General features: G+C 39.3%; 1 protein-coding gene across 50 annotated transcripts in view; it reads left to right on the top strand.

Moving 5' to 3' along the window:
* Positions 1 to 20,049, top strand: part of UBAP2 (ubiquitin associated protein 2) — a 182,274-nt gene that overhangs the window by 38,918 nt on the left and 123,307 nt on the right. For 30 of the 50 annotated variants that reach the window (XM_065047018.1, XM_065047007.1, XM_065047015.1 and 27 more), the window contains 4 exons: positions 5,908 to 5,962; positions 7,157 to 7,260; positions 13,218 to 13,270; positions 18,512 to 18,579. In XM_065047018.1, the coding sequence (XP_064903090.1) occupies positions 5,908 to 5,962; positions 7,157 to 7,260; positions 13,218 to 13,270; positions 18,512 to 18,579 (280 nt within the window). The remainder of the gene's footprint in view (positions 1 to 5,907; positions 5,963 to 7,156; positions 7,261 to 13,217; positions 13,271 to 18,511; positions 18,580 to 20,049) is intronic. The other 20 variants (XM_065047037.1, XM_065047028.1, XM_065047034.1 and 17 more) reach the window with 1 other exon arrangement.

The raw sequence follows: 20,049 nt of genomic DNA, 5'->3' as shown, positions 1-20,049 counted from the left end.
TGTAATCAGAATTTTATGTCTAAACTTTTTTATTGTTTTAAAAGCTTAGCACAGTTGACATAATATATGTATATATTTATCTTCTTTGGCAGAATTAGTAAGGATGTTGATTTTTCTAAAACATGAATGTAGAACAGACTTTCTGGAGGTCACAATCTGAAGTCTGTGTAGTTTTGCTTTACCTGATTCTGCATTGGTTAAGAAGCTGTGTGTGTAGTGTAATTTTTTTTTCTTAGATTAACCAGAACTTACCTCTAACATAAGTTACTTTCTTTCTTTTAAACACAACTTTAGAATTGAAAGTTTTCCAGACAGGCTTCTAAAAATGGTCACATGCAGTATATAAAACTGATGCAATGCTTCTAGCTTAATGATTATCAATAAGACAAAAGTGATTTGAATTATTAAATATGACTTCCATGTTTGTTTTGGTAGTGTGGGATGCCTAGAATACAAACATGCTATACTTAGGCTCTTTATCTCTTCTTAAGGCTTAAACCTCTGTCACCTCAGCATCTGCTGGGAGGGTGTCTGGCTCTGCATTTCCAGAGCAGAGACCAGGGCTGTTCAGCCACCATGTAGTCAGAGATAAGCACAAAATCTAGGGTGTTGCCTACCCTTCAAGTCTGCATTTCCTTTTACTTTCAGCTCTTCTTAACCTTTCCTTTAGGTCTTTCTTAACCTTGAGTTGTCTTCATCTAATTTAAACTTGTCAGTGTGAAAATCTGAGTTTTGAAACAAAGCACCGGTGTTGCGGTGGAAGGATTTAGATCTGCAAAGCTCAGCAAACTGGATTTTCTACAGAACAGGCTATTAAGTTAATGGTCTGGGCTGATCCGAGCTGTGGTGCTACACACTTTTGTCATGCTCCCTTGTAGTGTGTGTTAGTTTTGGGGGGAAGAAGCATTGTGAATCAGATGAACAATTCTTTCCATGCATGGACGGTACCAGAGTGAAGACTTGATCGTGTGATTATGAGTGTTTTGAACTCCCAATGCATTTTAGTGGAAACAGAAAATCCCACCATGTGCCTGAGTGCAGGTGTTGACTTCTCCAGAGTTCATTCCAGGAGAGGAAAATGTTAATTGAAGAAGTGATGACTAATGTGAACCTAGTCAACTGAGGTGGACATGCTAGAGAGCAGAAAAAAACCTCAGCAGTACACAGTTGAAACATGTTAAAAGAAACAAGAACACATTTTAAATGTTTCATCATTTAAAAGTATGTTGGATAAGGGGTAGTAGCACGAGTGTTGATCAGAATCGACTTCAAATGTAGTTCCCCAGTCCTGGTTTCCTGGAACAGAAATCAGTAAGTAATGCTGCCTTGATACTATAGGCTGTTGTTTGTAGATCCAAGTATAAAGTAATGTGAAGAAATGTGAAAGTAATGTGAAGTTTTATATGAGGCTGGGCATTTTGTTCTTTGTCTGATGTCCATCATTTCCTTTTGTGTTCCACATACTGACTGATTGGAAGAAAATATATTCCTTTAGACTCACTAGAAGATTTAATGAGCTGCTGCCAAGTCACTTGTTCGCTTTTTGTGGGTAGTTAAAAATGTTGATAGAGGAGTTGCTGATTGTGGATTACTACAGGAAACTTTTTTTTTTAGTCATTGACCATTGTGATCTAAACCATATAAACACATCTTTTTAGAGGAGTGTTAAAGCTATACTTTTTACATTACAGGCATGAGCTGGCTTTAGTGCTGGGAGGAATTGGTCCTCTCTGCTGGTGTCTTTGAACTGTATCAGAAGATTGTTCTAACTTTAACCAAGCCAAAGTAAAAAAAAAACAAAGGGGAGCATGCAGCATGGTAGCTGGGGGCAGCAGATGTTTTTGGTGGCTTAAGCTAGTGTAAAGGTTATTAGTTTTTTGGCATTTAACAAGCAGGAAACTGGTTTGGAGAGCTGATCCAACAATGAACTAATAATATTTTTATTTCTGAAGGTGGTTTTGTTCTCGCTCACTGGTACGTGCAGGAAAGAGAAGCCAGATTGTGGTCACTGGTGAGGAAGACCTTGGCTGTAGTAGTTCTGATTTAAATGGGTTTGAGTTACTGTGGGATTGCATGCTCAGAATTTGGTTCCGCACTGTGAATTGCAGTGTGAATCCCCATTTGTTAACTGACCTTTTAGGCACTGTTAAAAAGCATCAGAAGTTTGCAAATATGGGCATTCATAGTTTCTTCATGATTAACTTATTTGTGTTTGAAGTCTGTGCCTTCTAATTGTTTTAATGCCATATTTTAATTTTGGCAGCTGAGAAAAGTAACTTCCTTATCATGAGAGTTTAAGAATATATTAATGATCTGGTTGTGTCAAAGACAGACCTTCCCACTGGCATTTTGTATTGATGACCAGGGTATATGAGATTTTGTGTCTGACTTGAAGTGGTCTTTCAGTCGTGACTGTTCACTGTCTCCTATTTTGAATTAGTTCTTTGTAAGTATCTTTTCTAGCTTTGAATTTAGTGCTTTCTGTAACCTCACTGGTTTGGTACTTCCCTTTTGTCTTCACTAGAATGTTTTTTTGTTGCATTTGTTTAAACCTAATTGCAGTATAGACAGCATAGACACAGCTTTATGAAGTTAAGGGAATCCATGTGAAATTCAAGTTTAGGATTAACTTTCAAAGTGATCTGGTATAAAAAATGCCTTGCTGGCTAGTAGTCTAAGACTATGTGTGGAACTTTGGGAACAACATGATTTTTTTCTAGTGGTTTCTAAAAATGTTAGAGGTTCTTGTTGCTGTTTTTAGCCAGTGGTTTATTGTGTCCGTGGTGGTACAGCATCTTGCATATGCCTTGCTTGCTAAAACTTCACCTTCTGTTCATTATGCTAAGGTTATTCTTTCAGACTTTTGCACTTGGGAGGCTGGGGAGACTTACCTCCTCTTCTGAAATCTATTTGTGCTTTCGTGCCAGGTATTCCGACTAATCTCTCTGTACCTGATGTCTGCCTCACTTGTAGCTGAGCTTGTTAAAAAGCTGTTGATGTCTCTTCTGTGCATGGGGTTTAATGCTGTATTGATAGCTGTAGCAAATAAATTTATTATATAAATGGCACCTACAGTGTTCCCAAGTAAACTTGTTTGGCTGGCTCTGCTCTTTAAAAAAATAATTTACTGGGTGGAAAGATAATCCGGAGTGCACTGACTTCTGTGCAGCTGAGAACTGTGACCTTGTTACGCTGTGGATCAGCCTCCCTGGTGGGGGAGTTTAGGTGGGCAAAGGGTTGAAGAGCAGTGGAATAGGTATCCTGAGCAAGGAAGTTCAGAGGCCAAGCTACATTTGGTTGTGTACAGTGTCTGGGGCACCGTTGTTATGGCAAAGAGCACAGCTTCACACTTGGGCTTGGTGAAGAGGGATGGCGATGGCTGGGTTGCAGCTGTTGTAACTTCTTTTCTAACCTCTATCTGTTCTCTCTACAACCAAAAAGAGAGTAAAGAGGGGAAAATGTAGAGGTTGCAGGCCTGGCGTAGTGTTAGACTTCAGTTCTGTGTTCTTGTCCCACCAAAATTCTGTGTGTTGCTGGATGGGAATCCTTCCTCTGCAGGTTTCCGTGGTTCCTCTGTAGATAGCAGTTTTCGTCTTGTATAGGATATGAGTAAACTCTGTCATCAAAATGTGTGTAAAACTATCCTAATATTTTGATGCTTTGAAGAAGTCCTTGAAAATGTAGGTAGTAGACATTTTAGAGGTTCAGAAATGTCTTTTAAAACTTGGACAGTGAACTAGGGCAAGGGGAGTAAGGGGTTGTCATTAAAATAGGGGCAAGTCATTAAAATAGGAACTTCCTAATCTGGTTTTACCATATCCTGGAGGTACTACTCTTACTGAATTTAGGTGGTCTCCTGAAAATAAGTGATAATTTTGATCCAAATTTGAACAGTCTATCATGGGTAATTCTGATTTTCGGTCAACTTATATTGTTGATATTGGATTGTATGTTCTGGTCTGATGAACTTGTAGGTGCTCGGTGACTTACCATTACCACAGATTTTTGTCTTCAAAATAAAAATTGGTATGTTCTCAGGCTGCAGCTCTGGACCTCCCCCTGTTCTTGTAAGACAAAATAATATTTGTAGTCTTTTTCAACAAAACACCTAACAAACTGGAAAAGACTCAGATATTGAGGTTCTACAAAAGGGAAAAAAAAACTGTGTGGAAATGTGCTGCTGTACTAAGTAGTACAGAAATTTTCACTCCTTTTTGACAGTATTCAATATGCAAAAATAAAGCCATTCATTGTTATCAGGAAGCTTGTAAACTGAGACTGGTAACCAAAATTGGAGGCAACAAATATTTGTTGTTGTTGAAGTAGAAATGAATATGCTTGTGGTTTTATAACAAGGAGGTTGTTTGGGTCATATGAATTGGGTGATTTTCATGTTGGTAACTACGATTAAGGGGGAGGCAGAAGGAATGTGTGGTCGCAGGTTGCCAAATGCACGGGAGGGTAGAGGTGGACATGTGGGCTGAGTCAGAGAAGGAGACAACTGTAGTATTAAAACCTCACAAACAAGGAGTGACAGGGAATCTTTTGAGAGATCCGGGTGTACAGGGAGGCTGGGATTCTAGAGCCTCCTAGGCGAGAGTGAGAAAACAAAGACAATTTTGAACAACATCTAATGATTTGGCAATAGCAGTCTCATGTGCCATGGGTCTTTAGGTAAGTCCTTTTCTTGGCATTTGGTTCTACTTTGCTAGATACAGAAAAGAGTACAAAGAATTCACTGGTAGCAAGTGGTGTCCATATTGAGACCAGTACTGTTTAATATCTTAATCAGTGACATAGACAGTGAGATCGAGTGCACTCTCAGCAAAGTCTGCAGATGACGCCCGGCTGAGTGGTGCAGGTGACACGCCTGAGGGACAAAATGCCATCCAGGGGGACCTGGACAAGCTTGAGAAGTGGGTCCCTGTGAACCTCATGAGGTTCAACAAGGCCAAGTACAAGGTCCTGCACCTAGGTTGGGGAAACCCCCAGTATCAATACAGATGGGAGGATGAAAGGATTGAGAGCAGCCTTGCAGAGATGGACTTGGGGGTGCTGGTGGATGGAATATGGGATGTAAGCCATCAGTGTGCGCTTGCAGCCCAGAAGGTCAGTTTTATCTCAGGCTGCATCAAAAGCAGTGTGTCCAGCAGGTGGAAGGAGGTGATTCTGCCCCTCTGCTCTGCTCTGGTGAGACCCCACCTGGAGTCCTGTGTCCAGCTCTGGAGCCCTCAGCACAGGACAGACATGGACCTGCTGGAGAGGGGCCCGAGGAGTCACAGAAATGATCAGAGGGCTGGAACAGCTCTGCTGTGAGGACAGGCTGAGAGAGCTGGGGTTGTTCAGCCTGGAGAAGAGAAGGCTCCAGGGAGACCTTATTGTGGCTGTTCAGTAATTAAAGGGTGCTTCTAACAAAGGTAGGTACAGACTTTTTAGCAGGGCCTGTTGCAATAGGACAAGTGGTGGTGGTTTTAAAGTAGAGGAGAGATTCAGGCATGGGGAAGATGAGGGTGGTGATACACTGGCCCAAGTTGCCCAGAATGGTGGTGGATGCCCCATCCCTGTAGACATCCCAGGCCAGGCTGGATGGGGCTCTGAGCAACCTGATGTAGTTGAAGATGTCCCTGCTGATTGCAGGACAGGTTGGACTAGATGACATTTGGAGGTCCTTTCCAACCCAAACTATTCAGTTTTTTTGAATTGCAAATCCTGTTAAAACAAAGTCTTAGGTGAACTGTGGCTTGCTTTCCTGTGTTAGGGAAACAAATTCTCCTGTGATAAAATATGGGAAGTAAGTAATATTTAACTATGGTAGTTTTCTTCTTCAACCATAGCATTTTCTAATGTGACAGACTAGAGATTGGTGGCTCCTCTGCTGTTGCTGTTAAATGGTGTTTTCTCTCCTAGGGTTTGGACGTGGCAGAGGGAGAGGAGCGGGGAGGTTTTCAGCCCAAGGCATGGGGTAAGAAAAATGCAGAGCACAGATTTTGGCAAGGATCAAACTCAGTGGCAATATTAACTGACAATATTAATATTGCCACTGGATGTATTAATATTGCTGTATGTTTGATAAACCAATATGGATTCAAAAATTCACAGATCTGTTAGATGATTAATGGATTATTTTTGTCTTAAAGCAGTGTTTCTAACTAGACACACCTGTACAAACCTAATGCAAGTTACCTCAGTATCTCAAACTTAGAGAACCCATTTGTACCTCTGAGTAGCAGCCACATAGTGCTTAGGAGACTGAAAGTTCTGTGTGGTGCCTATATTCCTAGGTCAATTTACAAATAGATTTGGTTTGGTGGAATGTAGAACATCCAAGTTCTATATAAAACCAGAAAGACTAGCGATTATAAACTTTGTTTTGTTTTTGAGGTTTCATGCTTTAGGTGTTTGGAAATACATGGACCCTAAAACAGAATCAAAAGAAGTTACTAAGCAGCTCTAAATTTGTTCTCAGTTTTGTTGGAATAACTTGCTTTGTAGGTGTAGCTTCTACTACTTTCACTCAGTGTTAGCGTTTCATGACATTTCATGTAATATCAGTGATGTCATGATGAACAGAAGGCTCATTTTACTTCTCTGGTAATCCTTCTTGTTCATAGTTCTAGATGATGAACTGGAAAGAACGTTATTTTCAGTAGTTCATTTTGACCTTTTAGCTGCATCTGTGTGTTTTGGCTTTGGTGTCAGGAGTGTATTCTGAAACAGTCTTTCTGATTTTCCGACTCCTGTCCTGTGCAGGTCTGGTGCTCTGAAATGATAACATAGTGGTTTCTCATCAGTCAGCCCCCTGCTGAGAAACTGTCAGCTGAGAGAGGCTTATAGTTGTGCATATAAAGTGATGCTTTATGAGAGTGGGAGGAGTAGGTATGCTGTTTACTGCTTTTTCAGGAATTGTTGTTTTGGTTCAGATTCTCTACAGTAATTTTTTTTTAGTCTACTCTCTTTTTTTCTCCTTCTCTTTTCTCCCTTTTTTATCTATATCTGCTGCTAGAGGAAAAATTTCTTTTGAAACCAAAAATATCAAGATAAAGTATGTGGAAATCGAGATGTTAAATCTAATACAACTTCAGCTAAAAATGATGACACTTGTGTTCATTGAATGACCCATGTGTTCTCTTCCATTTTTTAACTTTTAAAACTCTAGGACATTTAACCCTGCAGAATATACGGAGTCTTCTGCCACTGATGGCTTTGGGACAAAGTCAGAGATTTGGGAGGCTGGTCAGAATGATGCAGATGATGGAACTGGTAAGATGCTTCAAGAAGTGGAAGGATTGGAATGAAGACCTGTAGCGAATTGCAATTAAAATAACTGTTCTATTAGTTTTCCCTTATCTTCTGAAAATGTGAATGTATCTCACCTGAGACTGATATTAGCTCGTTTTTATAGCTTAACTGCTACTAATGTGCAGAGCACATGCTGTAGCCTGAGTGACTCTCTGGTTAGAATGAAGGGAAGGCAATTTGCAATATTTTTGTTTTAGTATTAAAAATCCCTTGAGAGACAAAGGGATTTGAAGAGTTATTGGAACAACCTTGTATGCGAAGAACTGTTTATGTATCTCGAAGTACTGCTTAAGAGCTCACTTAATGCACTTAAAGAGTTTAAGTCCTACTAAAAGTGAGTGGTCCACAGACATTGGGCAGTAGGATGTGACTGTCTAAGAGAAGAAAAAGAAGGGAAGAACTGTTTACAAATATTACTCCACTCAGTGACGCTGGAATGGCTTTGGAAACTCCAACAGTGCAACACAGCAACGAATGTAAAGATGTGAGTCTCTGGGGCGGAGCAGAGTTCCAAGGTCTGCCACCTTTGAATAGAAAAAAATATTAACTAAAGCACGAGCAGGCACTTGAATGGAAGCCAGAAGAGTCGTCTGGCTGTCTGAAGATAGGGGAAGCTGTGTGTTCCTGGATGAAGTTTCAAGTGTGAAGTGTGCACTCCTGGCCAAAGGCAAGAGACTGATGTATCTTGAAAAATAACTACTTAACAGTGGTGTTGTGGTGATTCAGGAATGAAGAAGGTGACCGTCTTGTCTGTGACTGGGAAAATAGGATACCTTGCTTGTTCCCATATTATGTGGCAGGAGATGAAGATAAAGAAAACTCTGTGTCAGAATGGAGAAATTAATGTACATTATTGTCTGTATTTGGAAACCACTGAGTGGCAGGAGAGAGATTATTTTTTTTCAGCTCCAGCAAAGGGTAACTCTTCTGATATCTTCATTGCTGAAGCCTACTCAGGTGACTTTTTTCATCCACCCCTGTGTTGAATGTGGAAGGAAAAGACTGATGTTGGAGTCTAGGCCATGCTCCATTGAGCTCTGCTCTGATCTCCTTGAAATGCAGCTTTCTAAGTGTCATACAAGCCATTTTCCACTTAAACAGAGAAGGCAATAACAGGCTTAGAGTTTAGGAGAGCTCATTAGGCAGCTCTCTTGTCCCTCTGAGTGCCTTCTAGTCCAGTGTGGGAGAGTGGCACTGAGTATATTAATGGTTATTGAAAAACTTTTTTTGCCCAATAAGGCATCCTTCCAAGGAATTGCTTTTGAAATGACTTGGTGCCATACTGCAAACAGAAATGCACCTTTTACTTTTGTTTGTGTTAAATTTTCAAATAAATGTCAGCTAATGAGTTAGAAGGACACCAAATGACTTGAAAATTCCCGTAGGAATACTGGTACTGTTGTGTGCTGTATGGTAGCAGAAGGCAGGGTACGTTGTCTCAAGTCCTGCAGAAGCAATAAGGTTAACTGATTAAAGAAAGAAGGTGTACAAGAATGGCATAAGGGGACTGTACCAGAAGTAGAAAATTCACTGCTTAATTTTTAATGAAGGCAACTGTAAGGCTATGGCTTATGAACAATTTTGATTTGTGCTCCACTCCCAAGTGATATCCAATGTTTTGTGACCCTCCCTGCTAACTCTAGCTAGCCTTCATGTGCCTCCTCTGTGGCAACCTCTGTTCCTTCTTGCAGGAAGAATGTGACCTGCTTGTATGTGACTGGGAAAATGGGATGCCTTCTTCCCATATTGTGGGAAGTCTTCAGAAATGGAAGAATTCTGTCTAGGAATAGGAGTAGCTTGGTGTGGCTAAACAGGTCCCTGTATGAGTACCAGTGTGTCTACGTGGGAGGTTTGCTGCTGAGCAAGCAGACTGATGGAAATTCAAAGTGTACTCTTCGATGTGTGGAACTTCTTTTTGGATGCCAAGCGCATTCATGCCGTTAGGCTGTGTACACATCACTGGAAACTGCACTCCACTAACGCAGCTTACGGCATGTATGTGAAAGTGGGGTAGCATGGTATGGAGAAAAGGGCTTGAGAAGGCATTTAGGAATTTTCCCTGGCCTTGTCAGATTAATGGTTCTTAGGGCTATAAATGAGTGTCAGTGTGGGGAGTTCCTGCAAAATAATTTGACTGGTGGGAATTGAAGGTAAACTAGTTAAGAGTAAATGTTCTTCTTGTGTGCTAAGTACCTTTTTCCTGCTAGTCTTTATTTTCAGTGCAAATGGAAAAGGCACTGTAACTGACAAAACAAAACTATCTCTCTATATATGACTATAGGAAGAGTGTTTTATTTTACAGTGTTTCTTCTTTAGCCAAGTTATAGGAATGTCAGAAATAAATCCCTGAGCCAAAATGAAGAGATCTCATTAAAAGAGTAAGCTTTGGAAGGGAATAATTCAGTTTTGTCTAAGTGGGAAGTATGTTCAACCTTGTGATGCATCTTGAGGGCTGTCACTGGAGGATGCAGCTTGTGTGATAGTTTTAAAGCAGGAGAGAGTGCTGGAAGGGAAAGTTAAAGCAGGGGTAGAGGTGAGGAGTGGCAGACAAGGTGTGGGGCTGGAAGCAGGTTGTACAAAGTTGAGCTGTTGATTTGGCTTGTTGATCACAAATATTGGCTTTGAGTCTTTTTTCTTTTTTTTTTCCCTCCGTAATTTACAGTCTTATTATGTTAGTTCCAAATCAACAGTCCTGGTAATAAGTTAGTAATGTGTAGTTAGTAAAGATGTGAGTGAGGGGGATGTGTATGTATGGAAATCCATAAAGCCTGAAGTTGGTTAGTGAAGGATGTCAGATAAGTATACGCAGAAGAAGGGCAGGGTGGAAATCCCTCTCTTTATTCCTCATTACCCAGTCCCATTTTGTTTTTCATCTGAAAAGAAGGAAGACAAAATTAGGTCATACTAGGTACTTGGAAAATAAGTGTCTTTCATCTGCATTTACATTAAAAGGAGATAACTGGGCAACTAATTGGAGAAACAAAATGAGTTTTGTGTATCAAAATGTTTTCTGAAGATGTCATGCAAACATAAACTCTCTATGGAGTTCTGAGTATTTACTAAGTATTTCCTCTTTAGCAGTACTGAGAAAGGATCAGTGTCAACATCGTCAATTAAAAAGAAATACACAATTTGTTTCCCAAATGTGGTTGCCCCCATACGTGGTCTGAAAGTGCTCTAGAACCCTTTGTCCTGAATTGTTGCAGATGCCAGAGGGAGTAGCCTGAATGAAAGGTGTTCCTTGGTGCAATGTGTAAACCTGTAGAAAAGTTAGCTGGTTCCTTGGAAGGAAAATTTGGTGTGGTTGGTTGAAATAAAAAGAGGGTGAAGAGTGAATCTTGAACGGTTCATAACATTTAAAAGAAATTGTATTCCAGATAATGCAGCATGGGTTTTCCTCCATACGGATTCTCAGAGAAGTAATGTATAACTGAAAGGCAAAGAGAAAGGACAGCTGAGAGGAAACAAAATGACGAATCCGTATCCAAAAGGGAAGAAACTTGAACAGTGTGATTGATGTTTTCTTACAGGCCATGATGAGTGTTCAGTCCGTTATTTTTTTGTAAGGTACAAGGCAGCAGGATAGCCTGAATGACAAATCACAGCAGTTTTTATAGATTATGTTGGATGTGGTCACTTCTCATCATAGGTTATAAAAATTATACTGTGTTCTGGTAATTTACCGATACCTCTACTTAGATAGAGTTTCATAAATTTCACAGGAAAAACTTGCTTTGTTACGTTGGATGTGAGCAGCCTTGAATGACTCTGAAACTGAAGAATGGCAAGAAAGAAAATAATGAATTGTAGTATAACTGTCAAGTGGAAAGCAGGGAACTTTGTAGCTTGGAAGTTAAAAGGAAGTTTTGTTTTTTTTTAAGACTCCTGTAAAAGAAGGAACATTTTAATGGAAACCCTCAGGTCATTATAGAACATGAATGTAATCCAAAAGGAAAAGATAAGTTTGAGATGGACCAAAATGAAATTATTTTGGGTGTAATATCTACGGCTGATTATTCAAAAAAGGAAAAAAAAAAAGTCAAGTAATGTGAAAGGAAGTAAAGAATTGGAGGAAAGTAAGTGAAGACTTATGAAAAACATCTATTATACTTCTTATTTGCTGTAACTTTCTAAAACTGAACTTGTTACAACAGGAAACAGGAGTCACAGATAGCCATCTAGGTTAAGTTACTGTGACTAGAATCCTTGAAAACACAAAGCATAATTTCACTGGAAAAGAGAACTGTTAAATTATGATGAGGCATCAAGAGTTGGACTTGATTTGTCTGACTTCTGTGTTTGTTCTAGCAGACTCTAGCTCTGTTGTTCGAGTTCTGTTACCAACAGGAGGTTTGTCTTCTACAGAAGACATACTCTGACTGGTAGGAGATAAATGTAAGCAGGGCAAATAGCAGAATATGTTTCTTTAAATGAGAAATGTCAGAGGAAGGGATCCTGTGCTGGTTAGGAAAAGGGAAAGCAAATCGACAGTTTCTCTGAACACTGCTGATCATTGGGCTTTTCCTCCTTTCCAAAATTTCTGTGGAAATGTGTGGATTAGTCTAGAAATTTGAGGCACTGTAGCAATCTTGCTGTGCTTGGATATGATTATTAGTTACTTTTCAAGTGCATCGATGTTATGCAGCATGTAGTAGAAACCATATGGTTAGGCTCTCTGTTAAGATGTGAGCATGAGATGTTTGAGGCAATTCTGTATTGCTTCACAGAGCCAACACAATGCAGATGTTACCTTGCTCAGGACCAGCAAAATAGTTTCAGATTCCAAGGTATAAACCCCTTCTCTTCTCCTCACTGTGTGTATATCTTTGTGGTAGGCTTGGTCACCTCATGGGATTAGTGCCATTCAGATGTTGCTTTGTAAAGATGTACGAAATAATGCATCGATGTAGTGATAGTATTAGTATGAACAGGATTTGATGCTGTCTTTAGGAGGCTTGTTTCTGGGTGTATGTGTCTCAGGGGTTCATGGTTAAGTAAAAGGAAACAATTTAAGCGGTATTTCTTTTGGTTTTGTACTTGATCGTATCACTTGAAGATAGCAGGAATTTAATGGTGATGTCTTCTTCATTCTTGGTTGTGTAGTTTAAATGAAAGCTCTGATTGTTGCTGGGATAAACATCCCTATGGTTACGCTGGTGGGCAAAGCCTTCAGGCCCTTTATTGGTCTTGCATGTCTTATGTAAGGGGTTGGGTTTTTGCATTTGTAGGATCATTTCCTGTAGTTTCCCATCACTGCATGCAGTGTTTGGCAAATAAACTGTGCCACTAGTTTTGGGAGAAGTGTTTTGCAGCTAGAGTGGAAGCTTACTGACTCTTCTGCTGCCATTATATGGATTATATATGTTTTAAAATAATATTGCTCTATCATGGAATGGATTTGGATTGTTCTGTCCTGAGGAGAGAATTAACAGGTTGGAAAGGAGCCTCAAGAGGTATACCTTAGGCTTTCAGTTTGGGTATATTGAAAGTAGGATTATGGATATCACAGCAGGTGGTGTGGTTGTGTTTTGTTCAGGCTCTGCGTGAGTTTGTGCATGAAATTGGGAGATCCCGTGGAAGGGTTGAGTAATCTCTCACTGTTGTTGGGGACATAGCAGGGTGTTCTTCCAACGTTTGGTATTAATTACTGGTTGTAGACATGCATTCATGCAAATTATGTCTGGCACCATAGTGAGTAAGAATTCCTGAACTCAGAGATTAAAGGAGAGGAAAAACCCTCCGAAAACTTTTTATCTGGAGACCAATTTTACAGGGCTTCCCATGTTTCCAACCACCATCTCCTCACTTTGTGTTCCAGTAATAATAAAACCAGGATTGCTTGTAAAGCAGAAGGGTTGAAGTATGACATTGTACTTTTAGCTTGTAATGATTTTCTTTCCTTCCCAAAATTACAATAGGAGCATGGAAAAATTCAATAGAAGAGTGGACAGCAGAAGACTGGAATGAAGATGTAAGTGTACCTTGTTGGATTGACTGATTGATTATTTACCCTTTTCAGAGTTTGTGTTATCTTTGAAAACTGAATGTTCTAAATAGTACTTTGGTGTATGCATGCAGTGATATTTCTTACTGTGTTTCTTGCTGTAATTTTTGTTTAAAAATATATACGTATTTAGAGAAGCTAGATATTTAGATATATTTTTTAAATAAAATTGAATCAAGAATCATGAATTTATTTTGCTGGATGGACAATACATAGATGGTAAATTTTTAAGTTCTATCCCCAAATAAATGTTAATGCATTATAGTTTTCCACTGCTCAGTGCTGATGGGTGTTAACTGCACACTTCCCTTAATACTGTGTTAGGCATTTAAAACCATATTATCACTATACTTTTATGTAATCAAGTGCTGAACTTACTGTCAGCTTTAGACTCATTTGATGTTTTTTGTTTGAAATCTTTATAATTGTTCCACTTCATGTTCATAATACTAAAAAAAGAGCAAGTAGTATGCTGAAGTGAGCGCTTACTTGCTTCATTCCTGCTGTTTCATCTTGATGGGTTGTCTACTCCTACAACAGTTTTCGTTCTTGTTCTTTATGAGACAAGATGTCTTCATGTCAGCAACATATTTGGCATTTCTGATCATCACAAGTGAAAATTGCATTTGCGATTTCGCATTTTCAGCTAGTGTTAAAGCTTAAGCAGTTCAGAAAACAAGAGGTAGCAAGACATGTGGAAAGGATTACTTAGCTTTTAAGAAACTTTTCATCTGTGATAGGAACACCCATTATTTCAAGTTTATTTTCTGTAGAGATTGTCTCAGAAGTCATCCCTTTTGCCTCCTCATGTAGGGTGACATGTCAGTTTTATCCCTAGAAATGTGTGAATGTGTCATGTAACAGATATGAAATCTCTGTCCTTACCTAATGAGAGGGCTGTGTCTTTTGAGAAAACGAGAAGAAACTCTAAAATTGACAGGTTTTCTCTATTGGTTGCTGTCCTCAAAAGCCAGCATCATGTTTAAAACCTGTCCTCTGTTTCTGCAGTACATGCGAGAAATGGATTAAGAGCTAAGGATACCAAAAATTTCTAGCCTAGTTTCTCACCTTTTTTTGATGCTTGTACAATGAAGTGTCTCTAGTAGCAGAAAGGTATTGAGCTATGCTGACTAAAGATAGATTTTCTTTTTTTTAAAATTAATTATTAAACCTGCATAATTTGCACAGGGATTTTGAATGAGCAGCAGATGAAATCTCCAGCCTGTTGTTAATTTTTATTAATGTTAGAGTGCTGGGGAAGTCCCTGTAACCTAGGAGAAAGTTCTTCACGTGCTGATGTTCAGAAAGAGTGAAAGAAAGGGCGAGCTGCAGATACATTAGTGCAAAACATGCCTAGGAGAAAAATATGCGAAAAATGGCATCATCTGATCTAAAAAAAAAAGAATAGAGAAGTAAAAATACAGCTTGTGCCACTCAGTGTAGTTTTATGTAAATAAGTCCACCTCAAATACACCTGATCTTGGTCTTTAAGTAAATCACAGTTATCTGTGAAGATACAGTATGTCCTTGTAAGAGAGTTTATCTGCATCTTTAGTTTTAAAAATTATTAAATGCTATCACAAAACACATTAAGTGGGTTAAAATCTCCCTGGCACACTTTGGCAAATAAAGCTTTTGCAGGAGGACCCTTACTAAATGTGGACCTTTCTAGGAAGGATAGAAAGGAGTTCAGTCCTAGGCCAGATGTCTTTATCAATGACATGGAAGTAAAAATAAAACCACTGTTGAATAGAACGTGTGGGAAATCCAAAAATTGTTGGAACGGCAATTAAAAGTAAGCCAGTCATGCAGAGAAATCTGGACCTCTGCTAGACTTGACCTGCTCGAATGCGTAATGCTTTAATACAGCCAATACCCATTTGTTTTGTGGGAATGAAGGAACACCTCCAGAACAACGGCCTGTTTTCTAGAAAGCAACAGCTGAAAAATGTTCAGGATTTTAGTAGATGATGAAAAAAGAACGGCTGAGTATGATCTCCTAAAGCATTGATGCTGTGGCCAAAAAGAAACCAAAAGGAAGGTATTGTAGTCATTTGCCTGTAGGTACTCTTCCCTGTGTCTTAATTGTTCTTGATTTATATTTCTGTATGTGAACTCTCCTGAACTTGATTCTAAAGTACTGCATCCCATTATTCATTGCTTTTACAAAACAAAAGTTGTGGAAAATAGCTGAAAATTATTTACTGATAGGAGAGGTGCTTGAGAGTAACATTTTTAGTTTACTGAGTCTGAAAAGGTTACTTTATTAGCATGTAATGGGCTCTGGTTTTAGCCTAGCAGAAAAAGGTATAATATGAAGCTATGGCTAGGAAATAGAGCCCTGCATTTAAATGTATAATAAACAAACAATTCTAACAGTGTTACTAATGATTAAAAGAGCCAAGGAAGCCGATGTATTTGCTGTCTGCATATAAAGACCAGGTGTTGTTCTGAAGAATATTTTTCTTTGAATGTGATGTTTTCTGTTCAAATACTAGTTATGAGTAGGTGAGCGAAATTTAGTGTTGCTTGACCTGAGACAGATTAGAATTTTGTGGTGTAGTAGTCCTGTGCTGGAAACTGGATGAAGGCATTTTCTGTACAATGTTGGTAGTCTTAGTTTTTATTTGAAACAACAGCAACACTTTAGAAAACGGAAAAGAATTTTAGTGGGAGTGTTTCCTTTACCAAGATGCGGCATAAGAACTTATTTTAATTTCTTTAACTTCAGTACATCATATCAAAACAGTAACAAGGTTTTGTTATTTCTGATTTGTGGATGTTGAGTTTTTATGAGGATGCTGGAGTATATTATATTTTCCTGCTATCCTCACTTGTCAGTTGGCCATAGAAGCTGGTGGATATTTGTTAAATATATTGTTTGTTTGGTGATTGGAGAACGATTTTTATCGCAGGAACAGGAGCTGAAAAGCACAGGCATTTCACTGCAGATGGAGAAAATACTCTTGTGAGGCCAGCATTTGCAAATGGTTCATGACTGTTGATACAGTTATGAGAAAATGCCAGAGCCTTTGTGAAAGATTTGTGAGTGTAGTGTACTGTGAGCGTAAATAACTTTGTTAGGAGCCAATAGTACTAATTCTAAGAAATACTAAATACATCCGCGTAGCAGAACTTTTCAGCTGCTGCTGCTGCGTGGAGTATGGGTTTTGACGAATGCTGTAGTCGCAGCAGATCTCTGAATTAAGTGCCTGATTGGAGATTATGGCAGTGCCTTTGCCACAGGGTGTACTGTAAAATTCAATGTAGCCGAGCTCGTAGCTGGAGAGCTGTGTTTTGCATGCTGGTTCACTTGAAGAGAGCATTTCCTATATGTCAAGCATGCCTTTGTGTTGTCACATATATCCTCAGTCTCTTCGATTTGCTTAGTTTTCAGGATTCGTCAGTGGCCACAGTTTGTCTTATCCTGGGTTATGTGAGTGTAAAATGGTTGACATGACAAAGAATTTAATATTTAAACAAGGAATGGCAGACCATATACAGCTGCCTGTGCTATTAGCTGACCTCCTCGTGCCACATAATGCAGGAGTCTCATAACAATACAAAAAGTACAGTATACTTTGTTCTAAAATAACATGTACAGTGGGGAAAGGGCTGAACAATAGTGAGACAGCCTTTTTAATGGGAAATGTGCTTGAACTGAATCTCTTTGTTTTGGTCTGTGCATAGAGTTGTGGGCTGGCAGCACAGTGCACGGGACAGAGTTGTGTTCTGGGAAGACAGGATTAAAATATGTTTTATTGGCAGCAAGGGAAGGAGATCGAGGGAGGAGCTGTGATGGTACTCATTTTTTTCATTACACAGTGTGTTGCACATGAGTGGTGCTGGGAGAATACATGAAACATTTGAACTTTGCCTCTGGGTGATGACTGCTCCCAGTCAGCTCTTGTGTGTCCTGCCTTAGTCAACAGTATTTCACCGGATAATCCGAATCAGATGACCATTTGCAAAGATATATATATATGTTTTCAGTAGACCTACCATGGGACAGCAGATGAAATTGGCTTCTGTCCATGATGTCCTTTAAGCTGGGCTGCTAGCAATCTGTGCAATTAAAAATGCATAATTTCTTGTAAGAGCTATATTCAAATGTCACATTCTACAGGGATTCTTTGTGTTTGAATAAGTCAGTTATTCTTTAGTCTAAATACAAAGTTACACCGAAGTAGCTAAGGGTGATTTTGTGCAAATTTGATCTAAAATATAGCCATTATGTGTGCTTATCTTAGTCTTGTTAAACCTAACCTGTACTGGCTTAAGACCTATTCTGGTTTGCAAGTATTTATGTCAGTAGAAATGAATTAGCCCTAGAAAGCTGTAACTATTTAACTACTATTTTCTTTAAAAAAAGAAAAGCTATTAAAACCAAACCAACCAAACAAAAAAGCCCCAAACGAGCAAACCAGCAAACAACAACTCCCTTACTGAAAAAAACCACCCTCTATTCCCCAAAAGCCCCAACCAACGAGCTCCCCTTCCCCAGCTACCTGTGCAAGTATCTATTGTAACAGCGTGGTGAAAGCAGGACAGTTTTCTGCTGTGGATGGTCTGACAAGTTACACTATTATAACCAATTACTGGACTGTCCCTTTAATATTGTTTTTGAACTCATGCTTACAGAGCAATCAGTTTAAGATGTTATTGCTGCCCCTAGCAGAAATGCCACGAAGGAACCACGAATGCTGGTTCTCTGTATATACGTGAGTGCAAACCTGCCTCCACTGCTGATGTGAGCTGGAATGTAAAACACAGGGATACATGAAATGAGCGGGAATGGTGACATGTGTTAGACTGCTGCAACAAGATTTATCAGAGCTGCTCTATGGAGTCCTAAATTATGTCTGCACAAGGTATCTTTACACTGTCACGTTAATTACTTTCTACTGGTATATTTTTCAGTTAAACTATTGTTCAGACTGATGTAGTGGTATTGTGTGTGTTCGGTGGCTCAAGTTTCCTAACACTTTAGGTAAATTGGTACTTGATTCTGTGAAGACTTCGCTGAACTTTGATGTGTTTTTGTCTCTTAAGCAGAGCTGCAGCATAACTGGGTGTAATGGTAAATTGACTTCTATCTTGAAAGGGCCTGACCGTGATGGATTTTCTGCAGATGTCACAGCAGTGAAGTGTGAGCGTCTGTATGATTAAAATACCTTTGTCCCCCCCCCCCCCCTTTCTCCTTTTCAGCTTTCTGAAACAAAAGTCTTCACTGCATCCTCTGTTCCAGCTGAGAATCATGTGACTCCTGGGCAAAGGTAAGCTCTTCTTCCATGTTTTTCCTGTACCTTAACAACCTTCTGCTTTGTGAAGCAATGTTAGCTTGCACATATGAAATTTGGAGTAAAACACAGGGCAGCCCTGGTCAGAGATTGATCAAGCTAATACCAAAATTGTGAAAGCCTTCCTTGTAAATCCTTGATTTTGTGGGTTCCTGTGTTACCTGTTGACTACAGAAGTGAAGCCAAACTTACCAAATCCACAAGCCTAATACTGAGCAGGCCCTGTCTTGTGCATGAACTGCTTATAGGCAGGGACAAAAGTGGGCAGGAAGAAAGGCTTTCTGCTGTTGAAAAGGAAGCTTTGGCTTTGCTGTCCAGAAGATGGAAAACCTGCCCAGTAGATGCAGAAAACTGTTCAGAACGTAGTGCTTTCACAAATGTGTTAACAGAAAAGCTTGCATTGGCACAAAAGTGAATTTCCTGGTAAGCATCACAATTACTTGCCTTCACTAATGGTGTAGACTTCAGATAGAGAACTAAAATATTGCAGTTTCTGTCTTCCTTTGCTTGCTTTTGTCTTCACCAAATACCTGGGCGATGATGTTGTGGAATCAGTTGTCTGCATTAGCCTCAGGTCCCAGGAAAGCTGATTAACTTTGTCTGATTAAGACTTTGGTAGCTGGATAGCATGAGATCTGAAACCTAGGTGGCCTAGTGGTCCAAAACATCCTGAAACAGCTGTACTGCTGTACTCCAGACAGCAGCAAGGTTTTAATTATAACATGTATGTGATCTGGAGGAAACATAGTGTCAGTTGGTCTACAGTTTATATTCCTTTCCTTCTTAAAATTGGTACGCTCAGATGTTTGTTGTTCTGATGCAAATATTCTTCTAGTGGATGTCACTCAAATTATGTTAGAAAACATCCTAGTTCATCAGCTTACATTCTGATGTTTTGTTTTTTGAGTTCTGGGTTGTTGTAGTGTGGTGTGCTTTTGTGGCATGTGTTTTGTTTTTTGTTTTAATTTATTTATTTTGTTTGGTTTGGTTGGGGGCTTTTGTGTATGATTTTTGTGTGTGTGTTTTGAGTTTGTTTTTTGTTTGTTTGTTTGTTTGTTTTTACTTGCAATAAGAAAGGTTTCAGCATTAAGAAATCTGTGTTACCAGAAGTGCTGGAAGCAGCTCTTCAGCCCAAGCCTGCAGTTCATTTAGGATAAACTTAGATCAGGATTTTTGGAGTAGATTCCCTTTATTATCTAAATGCTTTGCTTTTCCTTGGATAAACCTGTGCTGAACACGTGGTAGAGGTTAGTAAGCCATGCTAAATGTAAGACATGTCATGTTTCTCATCCTGCTCAGGTATGTTTGGTACAGTAATTCTGATTATGTGCCTACTATCTGAGAAATTTAGCTTTTATCTCAGCTGTTCTTGTGACTTCCTTGTCATCACATATTCACTCAGTTGCTGTATGTGTTACTTTGTTCTTTACTGTCCTCATACCCACT

Source organism: Columba livia, chromosome Z (assembly GCF_036013475.1).
Source record: "Columba livia isolate bColLiv1 breed racing homer chromosome Z, bColLiv1.pat.W.v2, whole genome shotgun sequence".
NCBI classification, from domain to species: Eukaryota; Metazoa; Chordata; class Aves; order Columbiformes; family Columbidae; genus Columba; species Columba livia.
Note: the sequence above shows the minus strand (reverse complement) of the source record. Positions and strands in the feature narration are given on the sequence as shown.